We start from the raw sequence: 22,348 nt of genomic DNA, 5'->3' as shown, positions 1-22,348 counted from the left end.
TTTCATATATTTAGAGCACTTGCTGGAATATCAGGATATCTATTTACCAATAATATATAAATTTGTAATGTAAAATAATTTTAAAATAAATAAATATAATTCATTTTAAAAGTCAAAAAAAAGTGATATAAATCTCTAAGGGAAGCTATCTAGACACAGTTAAGATATATTTTGCCAAAAATTCCAACAGCAGCTTAGTTAAAGAAAACTATATATATATGTGTGTGTGTGTGTGTATATATATATATATATATGAATGAATGTTCTTAAATTACTTGAGAATCTAAGAACACAATCCTTTAAAAAAAAAAAAAAACCTAGGAGGAAAAATTTTAAGAAAAGCTTTTTAAAAATATTTGGGCAATGAGTTTGAATTAAAATTTTGATATTTTACACCATGCTCCAAGCTTTTAAAGTAATATTTTATTATTTTCATAATAAATTTAAAACAGATGATTCATATGGCAGAACAGACTATTTTGGAAATATAATTTTTATACTTTTTCTAATATAGATGCTTATCTATGATTAGGCTGGCATATCTGTATATCCTAATGAATGACAATTCTTGTTTCAAAAATTAAGTTAAGAGGCCAGGCGCAGTGGCTCACGCTTATAATCCCAGCACTTTGGGAGGCCGAGGCAGGCAGATCATGAGGTCAGGAGATCGAGACCATCCTGCCTAACATGGTGAAACCCTGTCTCTACTAAAAATACAATAAATTAGCTGGGCGTGGTGGGGGGTGCCTGTAGTCCCAGCTACTCTGGCGGCTGAGGCAGGAGAATAGCGTGAACCTGGGAGGCAGAGCTTGCAGTGAGCCGAGATCACGCCACTGCACTCCAGCCTGGGCGACAGAGCGAGACTCCATCTCCAAAAATATATATATATATTAAGAAAAGTACCCTTAGCCACTGCATTTAGAACCTAGAGAACAGTAACACTAATCCTTGGCTCTCAGAAGGGTTACAAGAACAATCCATGAATATAAACTTCATACATAACCCATAATGCTAAGCTTGAAAAGAATTTTAATGAATTGGGCAGTGGTTTTCTGCTCAAGAATCCACTATTCACAAATCTTTATAAAGTGGAGTATTTATTTCTGCTTAGCAAAACTATGTTTTCTTAAAAAGATATGTTTTAATGTCTCTGTAATAAGAAGAGAAAAAAGAGAAAAGAAGGAAAGAGAAAGGGGAGAGGAGGGAATGAGGGAAAGGAAAGGAAAGGGGGGAGGAGGAGGAGGGAGGGAGGAAGAAAGGTGTCAGAAGAAGAAAGGAACAAAGGAGAGAGGGAGAAGGGAAGAAGGAAGAGGAGTAAGAAGGCGCCTCAGGGGATGTGCTGCTCGTGGCATCCTGTCAGTCGCCAGTGCCAGGGTACAAGAGTTGTCTTTTATTCAAACACTGGCTCAAGTGATCACAATTATATTGGAATCCTATGTTACATAACCACAGTGTTTACAAACTGTGGACATCTGATAGATGTAGCTTAATTTCTCCAAATATGTCAAAAGTAAATTCATCAGGAACCCAGCAGATCTGATCACATTTTTATGTCAGTTTAAAAAAAAAAAAAAAAAAAAATCAAGGGTACAGAGCTGGGCATGTTTCATTTTCTTCAAGTACAGACAGTGAGTGGCATGTGTAGATCGTTGTCCTCGAATATTTGAATATATTTAGTTGTTGTTGCTATTGTCCAAGGTGCACTGATAAACTATTTGCATAGCCTGTAGTCCAACACCATAAAGATAAAGCATATCAAGGGTAGGAAAGAGGGCCTGGTTATAAACAGCTCCTACCCACAGGAGTTAACAACTCAGACAGGAAGTTCAAGGTTGCACACTTGAAACTCTTATGTGATTATTACATAACAATCAAAGTGAATAAACATAAAAGTGAAATGTAGAGAAAGTTGTTTTTTTTTTTTTAAAGAGAAACACTCATAGGCCAGGCAAGATGACTCACGCCTGTAATCTCAGCACTTTGGAAGGCAGAGGTAGGAGGATCACTTGACGCCAGGAGTTTGAGACAAGCCTGGACAACATAGCAAGATCCCACCTCAACAAAACAATTAAAAAATAAAAAAAAATTGGCCGGGTATGGTGGTACACGCCTGTAGTCCCAACTACTCAGGAGACTGAAGTGGGAGGATCGCCTGAGCCCAGGAGGTTGAAGCTGCAAGGATCAAAGATCATGCCACTGCACTGCAGCCTGGGTGACAAAGCAAGACTCTGTATCAAAAAAAGAAAAGAAAAGCCCACAGATGGGAAAGATCAACAAGGGCTACAGTAGTCCAAGAAATGTTGAGGAGGTCCCCATTGAGTAAAACAGAATACATGCAATATAGGACTATCACATGTAATAGCCCTCTATATAATAGAGGGTGCAGAGAAGTAAGCTCCCCAGCAACAGCTTGACATCCATAATGTACACAAAGCAATAGACGGAAAAGGATGATACAACCATTTTTATAAATGAGCACTTACTTCCTTCTGGTCTTGGGATGATGGCTGTATTAAAACTATGGGACAGCTAATAAAAGAGAGAATGGAAAAACAGTATTTTTTAAATAATCAGCAAAAATTATTCAAGTAGGCACACTGAGGACCATACCAAAAAAAAAAAAAAAACACATTTTCATAAGCTTGATGTTGGTTAATGTGACAGAATAAGAAACTGGTCTTCATACCCACTTCCTGACACAGAGCTTCTAAACTCTTGGAATTTCCTGAGTAATAAGAACGTCTTTTGTTATTCATAACAAGATCCTTTTGGTCACCTGTGAGTTTATGATAATGAGGTGACTTCTGATAGAGGCCCTGGATAGTCCATCTCAGGATGGGACTGAATACTACAAAGACCCAGTGATATTTCTTTCAGCGCTACCCACCAGTCTCTTCGGGCGTGAGCTGGCGACTGAGTTCTGAAACAACAACGAGCTCTGATAAGCTTCTGCATTGGTGAACATGAGAAGTGCTGGGAGGTTGGTGCACCCACCTCAACCTCACTTCAGACTTTGTCCTATGCATCTCTTCCACTGGGCCATTCCAGAGTTGTAACTTTTATAATATACTACTAAATATAAGTAAAGTATTTCTCTGAGTTCTGGGAGCTAATCTGGCAAATTATTAAACTGATGAAGGGTTCATGGGAACAGTTAGCCAGAAGTATGGGAGGGTCCAGACTTGTGCTGGGCATCTGAAGTCAGGCAGTCTTGTGGGAGTGAGCTCTAAATATGTGGGATCCAACACTAACTTCAGGCAGACAGTGCGCTGTGTTTTCTCAGTTAATAACACACTATCATATGCTCAGATGCGAAGATAAATAACAAAAAGGAACATCTCTGAGACCACTTTTCTCTCCCTGAGGAATATTAATAAGCAAAAATAAGATAAAGGGGGCAGGGTCCTTAAGGGACTTATTGAAAGTTTGTGTATACTTGAAATACTCAGCTGTACAGCTACAGAGTGATAAAGAAACTGCTGTATTCTAACCATTAAGACGGAGCTCATGTTTTCACCACTATTTCTAAAAATCAGTATTTACCTAAACAGATAACTCCTGCCCATAATTTAGGTAACTACAACAGAAATAGCATGATGATAATTCTAGGCAACTTTTAAGAACTGTAAGGCTGGCAAATTATTTGCAAGGCTTACAACACCCAACAAAAATAGGCAGTCCCTTCAGTGTCGCCATATAAATACATAGCTGAATATTGTTTTTCTGCAGACTTGCCTTTGTCTGAGTATCTCTGAGTTAATCACTTGGCTCCTGACTAAAAGAGAGGTTATATACGTCTTCAAGGTTATGCTGACATTGGCAACAGTCTCATTTCTCAATGACTTAGTCTTTCTGCTATGCAAACTCACTTTTTTTTTCTGTATTTTAATGGATGCAAATCCAATATACTTCCTGCATCTCTGGAGAGATACATTCTAGTGAGTGTGCTGTCTTTACTAAAGAAGATGAGTATAACCTGTTTTGCAGTCTCAGTAACCATAAACACTGGAAATACTCTTGATTCACAGCTAAAAATTTCAACGACAAATTAAGAATAAATAGAAATAAGGCCGGGTGTGGTGGCTTACGCCTGTAATCCCAACACTTTGGGAGGCCAAAGTGGGTGGATCATTTGAGGTCAGGAGTTCAAGAACAGCCTGGCCAACATGGTGAAATCCCATCTCCACTAAAAATTACAAAAATTAGCTGGGCATGGTGGTACACGCCTGTAATCCCAGCTAGTTGGAAGACTCAAGCAGGAGAATCGCTTGAACCCAGGAGGCAAAGGTTGCACTGAGCCAAGGTCATGTCACTGCACTCCAGACTGGGCAACAGAGCGAGATTCCATCAATCAATCAATCAAACTAAAACTACAGAAGCTAAATGCATTCCAAATATGGTAAGACTCCCAAATCTGATCAAGATGCCTTTTTTTTTTTTTTTTTTTTTTTTGGTGTAAGAGTGATACATTCCCAATATAGAATCAATTTTTATACTATGTTAATTTGAGTTTTCATTTTCCAAGTACTTCAAGATTTCCACACGCGTTGCTGATCAGCCTCCTTGCTCTCGTTTCCTATACACCCACCAATGCGCTGTTACCATGAGATAACATTAGCTTTTGCCCATTTCATAAGCTCTATTCTGAATCTGTTTCTGCTCTAGATGATACCTCCTCTACTTTCAAACCATGCTCTTTCTGGGTTTTTTTGTTCTCAACACTGCTGAACTGGCAAATGCTTTCCAGATAAGCCTGCCTGGTACCTGCAATGGCAGTTTATTTAGAGTCATACATAATACTTTAAGTCGAGTTTATTTAAATTGGTTCTGTGGTGTTTTCTATCATTATCCTCACTAAATCCCCAATACATGACGTGCCAAATTCTCAACTCTCAAAAGCCACTAGTCCACCAAAATGAAAGTAGTGCTTCAATAGTGGCCAACAGACTGAATCCTGGTGCCTCTGAATCTATACCACTACCTTCCATGTATTCCTCAAAGCACTCTGAATACAGAGGCCCATTCACTAAGGCTACATAATACTGTATTCTGTAAACCACTAGATGAAAGTTTAAATTGTTATATCAAGCAAAATAATTACAGCAGTCACTTATAATATTGCCTGGTCTCACATTTCCTGTTCCATCTCCACTGAGATCAAAATGCATTGCAGACATTTATTGTGTTCATCACCCAAAGTACCATCAAGTAGGCAAGACGAAATTGAGAATTTAGATGACTTCCTCAAGCACAGCAAATCAGAGTGGCAAGTCAAGAAAATACAGAAATAGGCCGGGCGCGGTGGCTCAAGCCTGTAATCCCAGCACTTTGGGAGGCCGAGACGGGCGGATCACGAGGTCAGGAGATCGAGACCATCCTGGCTAACACAATGAAACCCCGTCTCCACTAAAAATACAAAAAAATTAGCCGGGCGTGGTGGCGGCGCCTGTAGTCCCAGCTACTCGGGAGGCTGAGGCAGGAGAATGGCGGGAACCCGGGAGGCGGAGCTTGCAGTGAGCCGAGATCGCGCCACTGCACTCCAGCCTGGGCGACAGAGCGAGACTCCGCCTCAAAAAAAAAAAAAAAAAAAAGAAAATACAGAAATAAAAACTAATGATACGCCAGTCTTATATGTACTGCTGCTTGCCCAAGCCAAGTTACCAGAATGTTGAATGCTTCCAAGATGATTTTTGGAATACCTGTTTCAGCAGGGAACTTTTCTCAAATACTACACAAAAATAACATAAAAATGAATGCAAGTCAACTCTAAAGGCTTTGAAATAAAACTCAACCATTGATTATTCTTACAGCTTCCTTTCCACCCAGAGCTTCCAACCACTGCTTCCTTTCCTCTTCAGAAAATGCCTGCATGGTCAAGGAAACGCCAGGCCTGAAAGACACCAGTAACAGATCAGGTTACCACTTGGCCACTAAAAGGCAAGTTTTTCCTAAGATTTAACTGTGGTAAGTTTTTGTTTTTATTTATTTATTTATTTATTTTTTACTTTTAACTGTGGTAAAATACATGTAACCTAAAGTTTATCATCTTAACCATTTTTAAGTGTAGAGTTCAGTGACATTAAATATGTTCACAATGTTACATAACCATCCATTAACAGAACTTTTTTCATCTTGCAAAACTGAAACTCTGTACCCGTTGAACAGTAACTTTCAATTACTAAATAAAAGCCTAATATTCCATTGTGTGTGTATATACCACATTTTTCTCATCCATTCACAACATCTGGAGACACCTGGGTTCCTTCCACCTTTTGCCGGTTACGAACAGTGCTGCTATGAACATGGATGTACAAATACCTGTTTAGGCCCCTGCTTTCAATTCTTTTGGGTATATATCAAGAAATGGAATTACTGGGTCACATGGAATATACATATGAATACACAAATGGCAGAGAAGCATTAAGAAAAGATGTACGCTATCAGATGTCATCAAGGAAAGGCAAATTAAAATGAAATACAATTTGAATACTACTCATTAGAATAGCCAAAATCCAAAACACTGACACCACCAAATGTTGAAGAGGATGTGGAGCAACAGGCACTCTTATTCACTGCTGGTGGCAATGCAAAATGGTACACTTTCAAAGTCTGGTTGTTTCTTACAAAAGTAAAAATACTCTTACTGTAGGACACAGCAGTCACATTCCTTGGTAGTTACCTAAAGGAGTTGAAAACTATGTCTACACGAGAACCTGCACATGGATGTTTATTCACAACTACCAAATTTTGTTTGACTCACAACTGCCAAAACTTTGAAGGAGCCAAGATGTCCTCACTAGGTGAATGAATAAAACTGTAGTACATCCTGACGATGGAGAATCACTCAGTGCTAAAAAGAAATGAGCTACTGAGCCATGAAAAGATATGGAGGGAGCTTAAATGTATGCCACTCAGTGAAAGAAGCCTGTCTGAAAAGTCTACATACTTTGCGATTCAAGTAGATGACACTCTGGAAAAGGTCAAACTACAGAAACAGTAAAAAGATCACTGGTTGCCAGGGACTGGAGGGAAAGGGATGAACAGGTGGAGCACAAGCTTTTTAGGACAGTGAAATCTTCTGTATGATACTAGAATGGGGGATACATTAAGTATACATTTGGGCAAACCCACAGAATGTACAACCCAAGAGTGAGCCCTAATGTAAACTATGAATTTTGGGTGATTATGGTATGTCAAGGCAGATTCCTCAATTCTAACAAATGCAGCATTCTGGTGGGGGTGTTGATAATGGGGAAGGCTATGCATGCGTGAGAGTCAGGGGGGAATAAGGAAAATCTCTATCTTCCTCGTTTGACTGTGAACTGAAAACGACTCTTTAAAAAGTTGTCCTCAGAAAAGTTTTTTTTGAATGCAGAGTTGTCCTCTAAGCCAAGAAGGTGCATAGGAGACCAAAAGCACACTCTGGAGGAGTTAAGATCCCCTGCTCACTGGCACCATGAGCCTGCTGGAGACTGGCACAAGAGAAAGCTGCGGAGGCAGGCTGGAGTCTGGCCACACAGGGCCTCCCTGGCCATGTGGGATGCTTTGGCTCGGTGTCCCCACCCAAATCTCATGTAGCATTTGCAATTCCCAAAGTTGGAGCAGGGGCCTGGTGGGAGGTGACAGAATCATAGAAGTAGACCTCCCCCTTCTTGTTTTCATGACAGAGTTCTCACAAGATCTTGTTGTCGGAAAGTATATAGCACCCCCCACTCCCCACCACCCTGCTTCCTCCTGATCTGGCCACGTAAGACATGCCGGCTTCCCCTTTGCCTTCTGCCATGATTGTAAGTTTCCTGAGGCCTCCCTACCCATGCCTCCTGTTTCTGTACACCCTGCAAAACTAAGTCAGTTAAACCTCCCTTCCCGTTCCCTTCTTTATTTTTGAGATGGAGTTTCGCTCTGTCTCCCAGACTGGAGTACAGTGGCACAATCTCGGCTTACTGCAACCTCCACCTCCCAGGTTCAAGCAATTCTCCCACCTCAGTGTCTGAGTAACTGGGATTACAGGTGCCCAGCCACTACGCCCAGCTAGTTTTTCTATTTTTAGTAGAAACACGTTTCTCCATGTTGGCCAGGCTGGTCTCAAACTCCTGACCAGGTCACTCCTGACAAGGTGATCGGCCTGCCTAGGCCTCCTGAAGTGTTAGGATTACAGGCTTGAGCCACCACACCCGGCCTAAACGTCTTTTCTTTATAAAATGCCCAATCTCAGGCAGTTCTTGTAGCAGTGTGAAAATGAACTAATACACCATGCTAAGGATTTAATTTATCCTAAGTGCCACTAAAGGTTTTTAGTAGGGGAATAGCCAGATCAGGTTAAAATTGTACATGAACAGTCTGGTTGCTGCGTGGAGAATGGACTGAAGATAGGTAAGACTTGACTGTAAAAAAAAATATTAAAAGACTAAAAGGATGATACAGAATGGCAAAAATGAAAAAAGAAACAATGAAGGTGCTCGGGAAATATTCCAGAAGTGCTTCTACATGCCATGGGCAACAAAATGATAAGTATGAAAGCTGTTGCTCCAAGAATAACAAATAGAAGACAGGTCAACTACAATATACCATCAGTAACTAGTAAAGGAAATCAGTGACAACCATGAACCAATGTAGCAAGTAAGGACCTAATACACTCTCAAAGTCAGACCATGAGTCTCAGGAAATTCCTTGTCCTCTCTAGTTCCTTTTTGTTTTCCCCTAAAGTTTTCCACTGATGCTCATATGTGGAGGAAAAATAATACTAACTCAAGATAGATGGTTGTATATTCTTCACCAGTGACACATACAGCAGCAAATAGAGATGCTGGACAGGAAGAAGAATGACTGATTCTAGTAACCTAAAACACAGAAATAACTGTTGAATGATGAAGGGCTTAAAGCGTTATGACTAGAAGTATAAATACTGAAGTAAGGGAAAAACCAATTATCATGCTTCAGATCAAACAGCCATATTATTTCTGATAAAAATCCAAAGAAGCATAAAAAGTAAAGTATTATTATATGTCTTGCCTCCAAGCACAATGATTCAAACTTGAGCCACACAGCCCTTTGTGGAAGGCAGCAGAGAACAATTTGTTGAAAGATGAGAGATTAAGTAGAAATGGATCATCCACAAGGAAAGAATTCCCTTTGTTTATATTCTGGCAAATAATGTAACAATAACTCAAAACAGTTCCACTATTGAGAATTAACTCATCACACTACACATTCTTCAGAACACTTCACACTTGCAATGCATTACTTTTACATTAAAGGGATCAGCCACCAGTATTAGGTAAGGCTGGGTTCCCATCCTCTCACAAAGACTGCTCATATTCATTTTCTATTTACTGACTCCCTGCCTCTAAAGCATTAGCGTTGGAAAAATAAAACGTGTGCTAGAACATGTTTCAACCATTTCGAATTTCTCAAGTTGTTCTTTTCTAATAATCAATTGCTAGGACATCACCAAGAAAGAACGAGACTTTGAGAAACACTAGACACATTTCAAACTGCAGAATCAACAGCATCACACTGTTAAACCAAAACATAAAAATTCTGTAGTTTTGGAAACAAAGGATGTATTTTATTAATAAAATTTAATGGATGTAAAGGAAATACGGTGAAATCTCAGAATAGTAAAGAACAGAAAACTTTACAAAGTATATTGGATTATTCACATTTAAATAAAAAACAAACTTTGGGAAGCTGAGGCAGGAGGATTGCTTGAACCCAGGAGTTTGAGACCAGCCTGGGCAAAATAACAAGAACCTGTCTCAAGGCGGTTTTTTGTTGTTGTTGTTGTTTTTAATTTATTTATAGATAGAGAAGTGTGGAAAGGAAGGAAGGAGGGAAAAAATACCAATCATATATTCGTTTGATGGAGGAGCTAAGACAACATTAGTGACTCCATTAGAGCAAGAATTAGAACTGAGAAAGTTCTGATTGGGGGTTGTTGGAACCATATTGCTGCAATGGATTATACCGGTTCATCTGAGAACACTGCCATTTTCTTACTCACCTAATAATTCATTTCAACCAAACTACAATCTGAGTACCTACTGACTTCCAGATACCATTTTAAGCTCTGGATAACTCATCACACACAGCAAATCAGAACTGATTCCTGATGAATACAAAGGCAAAAGTATAAATTTCATGAAGGAAAAAAACAAACCAGGTGAAAAGGGGCAAGCTGCCAGGATAATCTTTATCTAAAACCCTACTTATTATCTGTAGTATGTAAGTTTGGGAATTGGAATCTGAAGAAACAAACAAGTTCTTAAATTCATAAATTCTTTCTAAAAGAATTCCTAAGAATAAAAGAACTTAAGATCATAATCAGCATCTCAACCTCTTTCTTTCATTCATTCATTCAAAAAAATGCAAATACAAATACATGCTATTACCAATCAGGCACTACCCTGAGCCCAAGCATAAGAAACTGCCTATTATCTGTATTCTACATTTCACTCCATATCTATTTAAGTCTCTTTCAACTGCATGTTCTATAGCTCTATCAAACCATGTAGGAGACAGGTTTTACCCTTGCGTTGTAAGTGACAGATTACTGAGCTTATAAATTTGGAAAATACACAAAGAAAAAAGCAGAGAGAAACATTCACAAGTCTAAGGAGACATTATTGTAAATAGAGGAGCTATTAAGTGAATAAACAAAGAAGCAGGTACCAAAACTTATAATGGTAACAATCAGGAATATTCTATTGCTTTCCTAAGAGGAATGTTGAAAAGGAAAAAGAAAAAAACCAAACCAGCATGTAACAAGTTCTGCCCTACATTTTATTATGAGAAGGGGAAACTGCTGAAGCCAAAAAAAAGTTTTTAAAGTTATAGAAATGTAATCAGTTTCTCATAGGGTTTCTGGGAAAAAAACAAAGTATAAATCTATGAATCATGCATTTTTTCCAGAGATAACAAAAGCATGTTGACTAGTTTTACTCAAGGTCAAGCCTTTATAGTAACTTCTTTCTTCTGTCCACCAAAAAAAAAGTTTCAAACAGAGCACATGAGCAATGACAGTCAGAAGATTATATATACCAATGAAAGTGATTACAAGCTATTAATCATTAGAGAACTGTTGCTCCCATCTGGAATGTAAAAAAATTATGAGAGAACATCATTCCCACTCTACCAGTAAGAACAAGATGGAGAACCTATAAAATCACTGTTTTACAAAAACTCATTTAAGAGCAAAGATGTAAAAAAGACCTAATGAATGAAAATCCAAAGAGTGACAAACCATTCCCTGGACAGAATACAAAGACACAGAGACACAGGCGCATAGGCACAGACACACACACACACAGACACACACACACACACACACACAGACACACACACACACACCCCCACACACACCCCAGCTGCTTTCATCCATGGTGGAGCAGCAAGACAAACAGGAAATCATCACAGACAAAACAGTGGAATTTTAACAAAATTTTAAAGGTAGAACATAGGCTGGTGTGATGGTTTAGAATTCCTAGGAGTCCTAGACACAAAGTGAGTCTGAACCCGCCCTCCAACTCTTGTCTGTGGGATCCCAAGTGCTCATGAGGAAGTCTGAGAGCAGGACCGAGAGACCGCCCTGTGGTGGATCTGAGGGGCTGCTCATATCCACCTAGCCTGTGTCCTACTCAGAGATGGCATGGCCTGCCTGGAGTGTTTCTTGAATTGTAATCCCCATATGTCGAGGAAGGGATCTGTTGTAAGGTGATCCGATTACGGGAGTGGTTTCCCCCGTGCTGCTCTCCTGATAGTGAGTTCTCACCAGATCTGGTGGTTTAAAAGTGTTTGGCGGTTCCCCAACCCACCCCACCCCACCCCTATCTCTCTTTCTCTCTAAAGATAAGCTAGGCAGAGGGTGAAACAGTTTGGAGGGCTCAGAAGAAGACAGGAAGATGTGGGAAAGTTTGAAACTTCCTAGAGACTTACTGAATGGTTTTGAAGATGGGTCAAGAGAAATGATCCAAACACACACAAATGGAAATCAGGTGGGAAAACTGAAACAGAGAATCTGAAATCTCCAGGGGCAGCATCAAATGCTCTAACGTTAAGTTAATTCGAATCCCAAAAAATAAACAGAAAATGGAGGAAACATTTGAAGAGATAATGACTAAGATTTTCTAAACCTGGTAGTAAGAAATATCAAACCTACACATCCAAGAACCTCAATGGAACCCTGGGCAAGGCAAAAAAAAAAAAAAAAAAAAAAAACTTAAAATTATTTAAAAAGAAATCCTGAAAGCAGCAAGAGAAAAAGACGACAGAGGAGAGAAGAGAGACTGGTAAGAAAAATGGATAACTTATCATCAGAAAATAAATGGAAGCCTGAAGACAATGAAATGACTTCTTTAAAATGTATAAGGGGAAATCTATGAAAATAATTCTATATCCATCAAAAATGAAGGCAATATACAAGACATTTTCACACAGACAAAACAGGAAAGAAGTCTTCTCTAGCAGACCTGCATTATAAGAAATGCTCAAACTAAAGGCAGCCTAATGCAACAAAATAAAAATCCAGTTTTGCAAAAAAGAATAAAGAAAACCAGAAAGGACAAATATAAGCAAGACTCCATCTCAAAAAAAAAAAAAAAAAAAAAGAAATCTGGTCAAAACAGTTGCACCCATATGTATGCATATACCCGTATGTAAATAAACAGTAAATTTCTTTAAAAGACCACTGATTATTGATTTCATGAAGTAAAAGTAGTCATGTATAATTACTTCATAACATATGTAGTTCAAATACTATGTAGTTCCCACATTCATAGTGTATGTAGAATTAGAATAGATAATAACAAGAGCACAGACAGCAAAAGGATGATTGGAAGTCGTCCACTGTTCTAAGGGTCTTTATTTTTGAGAAGGCAGATACTATGATTATTTTTAAATGCATGTTATACTCTGAGACACTATCTGAAAAATACACTAAAAGGCCTAACTAAAAATCAATAGAAAAGGCAATAGCAAAAAACGAAAGAAAGCAAACATGGAAACTAGAAATCAAAATCAAGATGGCAGATTTAAGCCCATACATATCAAAAGTTATATATGGATCAGCTGGGCATAGTGGCTCATGCCTGTAATCCCAACACTTTAGGAAGCCAAGGAAGGAAGATGGCTTCAAGTCAGGAGTTCAAGACCAGTCTGGGCAACATAGCAAAACCCCATCTCTAAAAAATAATAATAATAATAAAATAATTATTACATATAAACTAAAACTCTGATTAAAAAGCAATGGCTAACATAATTTTTAAAAACAGAACTCTATAAGCTGTTTATAAAAAAAGTTTAAACATAAAGAATCAGATAAAAGGAAAAGGATGAAAAAAGATATGCTGTACAAACAGCATAAGAAAGCAAGTGTAGCTATATTACTATTAGAAGGTAGACTTCAAGGTAATTATTAGCACAGAGAGATATTTCATAAAAGGGTCATTAAGACAATAGGCACACATGCAAAAAAATCCTTTCAATATTCGATACATATTGATAGAATATAAACTGTGTTTTCTCTGACCAAGAGTACTTAAGTAGAAAAAAAGCAATAATATGACATGTGGAATATCTCCAACCATTTGGAATTTTTAAAACACACTTCTAAATACCACATGTTTTCAATCTATAGCCTAATCACATAAGGAAATAAATTATTTTTAACTGAATTGTAATAAAAGCAAATCAAAATTTGTGGAATGCAAGCTGAAATAGTCCTTAGAAAATGTATGGATTCAAATGCCCACCTCAAAAATAAGGTGTAAAATTAATGATATGTGCTAACTTAGGGAATGAAAAGAAAAACAAATTAAATGCAAAGTTTAAAAAAAAGAAATTCAGAAATGAATAAAATAAAAAGTGGATAATATGGATTCTTGGAAAATATTAGCAAAATTGATAAACCTCTATCAAGAAAATAGGAAACAAAAATCCGTACCAAGCACAAGAGTTACCATCATAAATCCTATAGGTATGAGAGCAACAAGTTGATATGACATTTATGCCAATAAAGTCAACAACTTAGAGAAAATAAATTCCTTGAAAACCACAATTTATCAAAACCCAAGAAAAACAGGAAATCTGAATATCATTATATCCTCTAAATAAAATGAATTAAAAATTTTTAAACTTCTCACAAAGAAAACTCTAGCCAAAGATGGCTTCACAGGTGAATTACCTCAAACACTTAATACCAATATGACACACTTACGAAAAAATAGTGAAGGGAAAACTTCCCAACTCTTCTGTAGCCATCGTAAACTTTGGTACCAAAATTAGACAAGGACACTAAAAATGAAGATCATAACACACATATCTCTCATGAACATAAATGTAAAAATCCTTAACCGAATACTAGCAAAATGGATGAAGCAGTGTACAAAAAGCTAGTACATCATGACTAAGTAGAGTTTAATCTCAGGAATGTGAGGTAAACTTACAAAATTCAGTGTAATATATATCCAAAGATTAAAGAAACATATTTAATGATTTCAATAGACACTGAGAAACATTTTGTCAAAATTCCAACCAATTCATGCTTAAAACTGGGAATAAAAACTTCCTCAAAATGAAAAGGACATCTACAAGCAATTTTCAGCTAATGTCACACTTTAAAGTAAAATAATGAACACTTTTCCTAATAAGATCAGGAACAAGGTAAGATGGTCAATAACACCACTTCTGTCAAACATTTTACAGGCAATCTCAGGCAGTGTAGGCAGGCAAGTAAAAAAACTAAAAAGCACACAGATCGGAAAGGAAGAAATCAAGCTGTCTTTTTTTTGAGACAGGGTCTCGCTCTGTTGCCCAGGCTGGAGTACAGTGACACGATTATGGATCACTTTAGGTTTGAACCTCCTGGGCTCAAGCTGTCTTCCCATCTCAGCCTCCTGAGTAGCTGGGACTACATGCACACACCACCATACCTGGCTAATTTTTTTTTCTTTTTTTAAAGAGACAAAGTCTCATTACCTCATCATATTGCCCAGGTTGGTCTCTAACCCTGAGCTCAAGTGATCTTCCTGCCTCCGCTTCCTAAAGTGCTGGGATTACAGGTGTCAACCACCATGCCTGGCCCTAATGCTGTTTTTATCATATACAAAAAAAAAAAAAGAAAAGCACTGTGTACATTTAAAAATCCTAAAGAAACTGCCAGAACTAATAGAACTAATAAGTGCACTTAGCAATATTGTAAGATACAAAAACCAAGTGTGTTTCTACATGCTAATAGTGAACAGTTGGAAATTAAAGGTAAAACAAATATTTTAAATTATCATGCAGAAACATAAAATATTCAGGAAAATTTAACACCAAAAAAAAAATGCCCACGACTTCTATGCTGAAAACTGTAAAACATTACTGGGATAAACGGAAAATCTAAATAAACAGAAAATCAAGTTCATGAACTATAAGGTTCTGTATTCACAATATTGACCTATGGGTTTACGTGTTTTCTTGTAAAAATAAATTAATTCTAAAATTTATATAGAAACACCAAGGACCTACAGTAGCCAAAATTGTTTTACAAAGAACAGAGGACTTGTACCACTTGACTAATGATACAATAATCAAGGTAAGTGTGTTACTGGCAAAAGAACAAAGAGATGCAACAGAATAATCTAGAAATAGACCTACAGATGCACAGTCAAGTGATTTTTTAGAAAGATGCCAAAACAATTAAATGAGAGGAAAGTCTTTATCAATAAAAGGTGATGTAAATACTGGCTATTTACCTGTGGAAAAAATAAATAAACCTCAACCCTCATGTCTCACACCATACATCCCCCAAAAATCTTCATGAGTCATGGACTAATTATAAAGCTTTTATAAGAAAACACGGGGAAATTTATTCAAAACCTCAGAGTAAAAAAAAAAAAAAAAAATCTTGATGCAAAAAACCCTAATAAAATTTTTTAAACCGATAAATTCAAGTTAACATGTTCTCATCAAAAGACACTGAAGAAAAAAAATAGGCAAGCCACAGATCAGAGAAAATATTCACATTATATGTGGTAAATGATTTGTTTCTAAAGAATTCCTACAATTCAATAACAAAAAGACCAACAACACAATTTTTAAATGGGCAAAAGATTTTAATAGACACTTCATGACAGAATTAACATAAATGGCCAATAAGCACAGGAAGAAGTGCTCAACATCACTAGTCAAAATTGGCTAAAATAAAAAAGATTAACATAACTAAAGGTTAGTAAGGAAGTGGAGCAAATGGAACTCTCATACATTGCTGGTGGAAGGGTAAAATTACTTTGTAACCTTAATTGCCTGAAAAGTCAAACATACATATACCATACCTGAGCACTCCCACACCAAAGTATTTATGCAAGATTAATAAAAATGTATCTCCACAAAAACTCTTGTACAAAACATTTTATCCTGGCTTTACTCAGAAAAGTTAAAAATTTTTCTATGGCCCACGTTCCAATATCCTTCAGCATATAATTTAAAAATAAATCCATATTAATGTCAATTCAGATTTCCATTTAATATCAGAGCCAATATAAAACGTGTCTTTCAATACAGCACCATCAACAATGTCATCTTTAGGGAAAATTCTTACATTCTATGAAAAACACAGATACCTATATACTAGAAATGCTGTTTCTAATTCTACCCACTCCATGTTCTGCAAGTTCTACTAAAATTCTTTTAAAATAACTTTCTTTGCTCTTCTTTCTACACTGGTATCTTGGTAGTTCCTGAATAACTGATCATCACTGAACAAATCACACGGAAGAGTCAAGACACAGAACCCTTTCCATTTGGCTTTACTTCATTGCTTATACTATAACCAAACTAAGCTATGGTTACTTTTTATTGAAATACATATACTTAAATATATATATTTCTATATTGAAATATATATTTCTATATTTATTGAAACCTACATATTTCTGTATATAGAAATACATATTTGTATATATATTGAAATGTATTTCTATATATATTGAAATATATATATATTTCAATAAAAGGTATAATTCCACTTACATAAAAAAATTTACATTTAAAAAGTTACATTTTAAAAGTTTACTTCCTGCCGGGCATGGTGGCTCACGACTGTAATCCCAGCACTTTGGGAGGCTGAGGCAGATGGATCACCTGAGGTCAGGAGTTCGAGACCAGCCTGACCAACATGGTGAAACTCCGTCTCTATTTAAAAATACAAAAATTAACTGGGCTCAGTGGCTCACACCTGTAATCCCAGCTACTCAGGAGGCTGAGGCAGGAGAATCGCTAGAACCTGGGATGGCAGAGGTTGCAGTGAGCCAAGATCATGCCATTGCACTCCAGTCTAGGGGACAGGGAGAGACTCCATCTCAAAAAAAAAAAGTTTACTTCCATTCAATTCCACAAGTATTTGCAGGGGTCTCTATCTTATCACATGCATTAAATCTAGGACTTCTCAACAGTAGCACTCCTGACATTTTGGACCAGATGATATTTTGTTGCAGAAGCCTGCCCTGTGCCCTAGATGGTGTTCAACAGTACAGCTGTCCTCTACCCTCCAGGTGTCTGTAGCAACTCCCTGCCCTCCTCTAACCCCCAGCCCCAAAACACACAGTTAAAATACATTATATCAGTGTCTCCAAATATTGCCCAATGTCCCCTGGGAGCAACATCACCCACAGTTGAGAACCTCTGACTTAAAGGATTATCTCAACATGTGTTCTCCATACTTCCTGTGATTCCTTTTTGCCTTGGGCCTCCCTTCCTCTGAGTCGCCAAACTGGTTACCTAATCTTCAAGAGTCAGTTTAAAAAATCACTTTCTTCAGTAAGCTCTCCCAGCCAACCCCACATTCCCCCATGCTGCTCATCTCCCACAGCACCTTAGACCTCTGAACTGTTATTTGCTTCTAAATCTTCCTGGTCTATGAGTTCCCTTAATTTCAAGTCTTTTAGTTTCTAGTTTATTGTTGTATCCCTCAGTGGCAAAAACAGTCAACAATTGTCTAGGTGCCTGGATGTGAGGCTCTATAAAACGCTTACAAATATTAGTACAATTAATGCGTTACATAAACATTCTCATATTCAGTCAAATTGCATGGGCTTCTGAAGGCAACATGCTCTTAGCTCACTCTTTTAAAGTGATAAACGGTACAGCATCATGCAAACAGATGCTGAATAAAGTTGCTGGTATAAAATCACTCTAAAACACCTAATGCTTCAGATACACAGGTGATTTCCTCCTCTCTTCTTCAACATAAAAATACAAGTAAGTGAATTCTACAAGTCAGAAGCATCTTGCCATCCTTTCAAGAGTGATATGGGAACCAGGCAAAATGAAACCAAATGTAATATTTGAAATGTCAGATTAACGAGAACAAAACGGGAAGCATTTTCTTTAAGCAGTGCCTGAATGCGATGTGTGGGAGAACTTTCACAGAACGGATAATTATTTATCAAGTAAATGTGTGGGGGGGTCACAGCACAAAGTGGCATGTGGCAAGCATGCCAACGAAGCTAACAGCATGTTATATAACACAATTGTTGGGGCGGGGGAAGGGTGATATTCCACCCTTCAGGGAAGAAAGCTACACCTCCTGACAGACTACAGCTTGCCATGGAAAAAACATCCATACAAAATACAATGTCTCCAACCTAAAAAAATGAGTGACTTAATCATTTCACAGCCCATGGTCTCTGAAATGTGGCTGACGTCATGTAGTGATAGTTTATAGTGATTTAAGACCCTTCTTTTAGCTATGGTATTTATCTGCAGCTGTGTTCCATTGTTTAAAATAGCTTTATTGAGATGTAAGTCACACCATAAAACTTACCCACTGACAATGTACAGTTCAACAGCTTGTAACATATCCACAGAATTGCATAACCATCACCAAAATCAATTTTAGAACATTTTTATCACCCTAGGAAGTAAAAAGAAAACCTGTACCCATTAGCCATCTCTTCCCATTTCCTTCCAAACCTCTAGACCTAGATAATCACCCATTTACCTTCTATCTATATAGATGTATCTGTCCTGCACATTTCATATAAATGGAATCATATATACATGGCCGTTTATGACTGGCTTCTTTCACTTAGCATTATGTTCTCAAGTGTCATTCATACAGTAGCATGTATTAATTTTTCATCATATGGCTATACCACATTTAGCCATTAATCTCTTAATAGATATTTGGGTTGTTTCTACTTTTTGGCTATTATGAATAATGCGTCTATCAACATTCATGCACAAGTTTTTGTGTAAACATATGCTTTCAATTGTCTTGAATGTATAGCTAGGAGCAGAATTTCTGGGTCAGATAGCAATGTTGTTTCATTTTCTGAAGAACTGCCAAACTGTTTTCCAAAGCAGCATTCCATTTAAATTCTCACTCTCAGTGTATGAGGATTTCAATTTCTCTACATTCTTGCCAGTACTTGTTATTACCTGGCTTTTTATTTATAGCCATCCCAGTAGGTATAAACTGATATCTCATTGTGGTTTTGACTTGCATTTCCCTAACAGCTAACAATATTAAGCATTTTTCATGTGTTTATTGGCCACTTGTGTGTTTTTTTTGTTTGTTTGTTTGTTTTGAGATGGGAGTCTCGTTCTGTTGCCCAGGCTGGAGTCCAATGGCGTGATCTCAGCTCACTGCAACTTCCGCCTCCCAGGTTCAAGTGATTCTCCTGCCTCAGCCTCCCGAGTAGCTTGGATTACAGGCACCCACCACCGCACCCAGCTAATTTTTGTATTTTTAGTAGAGACGGGGTTTCACCATGTTGGCCAGGCTGGTTTCCAACTACCGACCTCAGGCGATCCGCCCACCTCGGCCTCCCAAAGTGCTGGGATTACAGGTATGGGCCACTGCACCCAGGCAACCACTTGTATATTTTCTCTGAAAAAATGTCTAATTCAGGTCTTTTGACCATTTCATTGTTACTTGTCTATATATTATTGAGTTATAATGGTTCTTTATTCTAGAAACAAGTCCCTTATCAGACATGATTTTCAAATCTGTGGCCTTAAATGCTGTCTCTTAGCTGAGAAAAATTCAAAGTAACCTTTTGGTAAATTGAGGGAGAAAAAAATGAAGCACACATCCATCTAACCATTGATAATCAAAGTAGTAATAGCTAGCTGGGCTCCACCCCACCCTCCATTAGCCATTCTCCCACTGGTTCTCAGTAATAGTAAAGTACTAGAACAACACATGGACCTCTGAAAACAAAAGACAGCAATTTCCCAACCTTGGGATTTAGAAGCCTCCCTTGCAACTAGGTGTAACCACATAACTCCATTCCAGCCTGTGAGCAAAAGTAGTCTATGCAACCACTGGAAAGTGTCTCTACAACCAGAGACAGTGCTATGTGATAAATGGAACAGTGCCACATTCTGTCTCATGCCTCGAGTGGCGATAAAACTAAACCATGCTCAAGAGAAATCAGGATTATATCAGCCGTGATCTGGCAACCTCTGGGCTTCCCAAACAAGAGAAAAAATAAACTTTAACCCCATTTAAGCCAGTTTATTTTGCCTTTTTCTGTTATATGCAACCAAATCTGATCTGAAATAATGCCACAAGTAAGTAAAAGCTCTTGATTTATGTCTACACAGATCAAAGGCAAGCCCCGGCTCCACTGTGCTATCACCTACTTCAAAATGCTACCAGGCTGCTCTTTCAACACAGGAAATAAAAAAATAGCAAAAACAGATACTTGTAAAGACGACAAAATATGTTTATATTAGACATATACAATCAACTGCAAAATTGCTACAAGAAGGTACCCAATAAGAGGGCCAGGTGTGGTGGATCATGCCCGTAATCCCAGCACTTTGGGAGGCAGAGGCAGGCAGATCACCTGAGGTCAGGAGTTCAAGGCCAGCCTGGCCAATATAGTGAAACCCCATCTCTAGCAAAAATACAAAAATTAGCTGGGTGTGGCGGTGTGTGCCTGTAATCTCAGCTACCTGGGAGGCTGAGGCAAAAGAATCACTCAAACCTGGGAGGCAGAGGTTGCAGTGAACCGAGATCATGCCATTGCACTGCACACTGGGTGACGAGAGCAAAACTCCATCTCAAGAAAAAAGAAGGAACCCAATACGAACCTTGTACAAACTGCAGCAGAAATCCATTTATAATACCCACACACTCCACAACAAGTTAGGTTTATTTTTCTTGAAGCAGAATGAAGACACTAGAGCTCACAGTATAGCGGTGTGGTGCAGAAGAAGAGGACAGCTGACTGACAGTTGCTTGATTGAATCTAATCACAGTTCAGTCACTTCTGAGCAACAATTCAATTTCATTTAATCCCGTACAAATCTGATAAATGTCCACCATGTATAAAGCATTACACGTGGTATTGTGATACCAAGTAACACTAAGTAAAACAGTGTTCCTACCCTCATGGAATTCATAATCTAATAGACAAGGAACAAATTACTTATAATTCCCTAATTCCTGATTCTACCTAGGAATCAGGAAAGTAGACAAGAGAAGAGCCTATCTCATTCACATTTTTCACTAAATAATGCTTTCAAAGCCCCAAAATTACAGATCTCAAAGCACATTCACCTCCTGCCAGCAGATTTTGCTCCACACGAGACTAACTAAGACACAGATCGTGGGGGATGGCAGGAAATTAAGGGACCCCAAACAGTATCTACTAGTAACAGCAAACCAGAATAGATGTTTCTCTGTTTAGAAATGAGGAAATAAACCATTAAAAGGCGGTGGGGAGGTCTGTCATTGTTTTTAGAAAGCAGCTTGATCTTTTAGACTAAAGAATATGAACACACCAAGAAAATTATTTTCCAAGTTAACCAAGGAGCTTTAGAAAAAGTTCAGACTTAAAATAAGTATGTATAACTTTTAAGAAAAAATAAAGATTTATATATTAGTATCTATATGGTAGGAATGAATTCATATACCTATGTAACACGTTAGAGGAATGTAACTACCCCCCTCCCACTCCCAAGACTTACCGGAAAACTTTCAAAGAACAATCACCACCATTCCCTACATCTACACTGTTTGAAATGCCTGTTAGACACCCCGGAAGCAATACTGAGTAGGCAGCTGGATATAAGAAGCTGCAGGTCAGGGACAAGATCCAGGTAGAGATAATAAATTTGCAAGTTACCAACATACGGATGGCACATAAAGTCGTAAGGCTGGACAAGGTCATAAAAAAGTGTGAGTGAAGAGCAAAAACAATGAAGGGCTGAACCCGAGAGAACTCCAACATCCAGGGATCTGGAAAATTAAGAACTGGCAAAGGAGTATAAAAAGTGAAGAAGCCAGAGATGTGAGAGGGAGGTGTGCTGTCCTTGAAGCAAGCATGTGATGGAGGAGAGAGTGATGGGCCATGTC

General features: G+C 37.9%; 1 protein-coding gene across 3 annotated transcripts in view; it reads right to left on the bottom strand.

Annotated features, from left to right (window-relative positions):
- ARHGAP10 (Rho GTPase activating protein 10) overlaps positions 1–22,348 on the bottom strand; it is a 333,388-nt gene that overhangs the window by 155,756 nt on the left and 155,284 nt on the right. For all 3 annotated transcript variants that reach the window (XM_015139311.3, XM_078002317.1, XM_078002316.1), the window contains 2 exons: positions 5,809–5,890; positions 2,484–2,529 (listed from right to left, as the gene is read on the bottom strand). In XM_015139311.3, the coding sequence (XP_014994797.2) occupies positions 2,484–2,529; positions 5,809–5,890 (128 nt within the window). The remainder of the gene's footprint in view (positions 1–2,483; positions 2,530–5,808; positions 5,891–22,348) is intronic.

This window comes from Macaca mulatta, chromosome 5 (genome assembly GCF_049350105.2).
Source record: "Macaca mulatta isolate MMU2019108-1 chromosome 5, T2T-MMU8v2.0, whole genome shotgun sequence".
In the NCBI taxonomy this organism is placed as follows: Eukaryota; Metazoa; Chordata; class Mammalia; order Primates; family Cercopithecidae; genus Macaca; species Macaca mulatta.
This window is presented reverse-complemented; position numbering and strand designations above follow the sequence as displayed.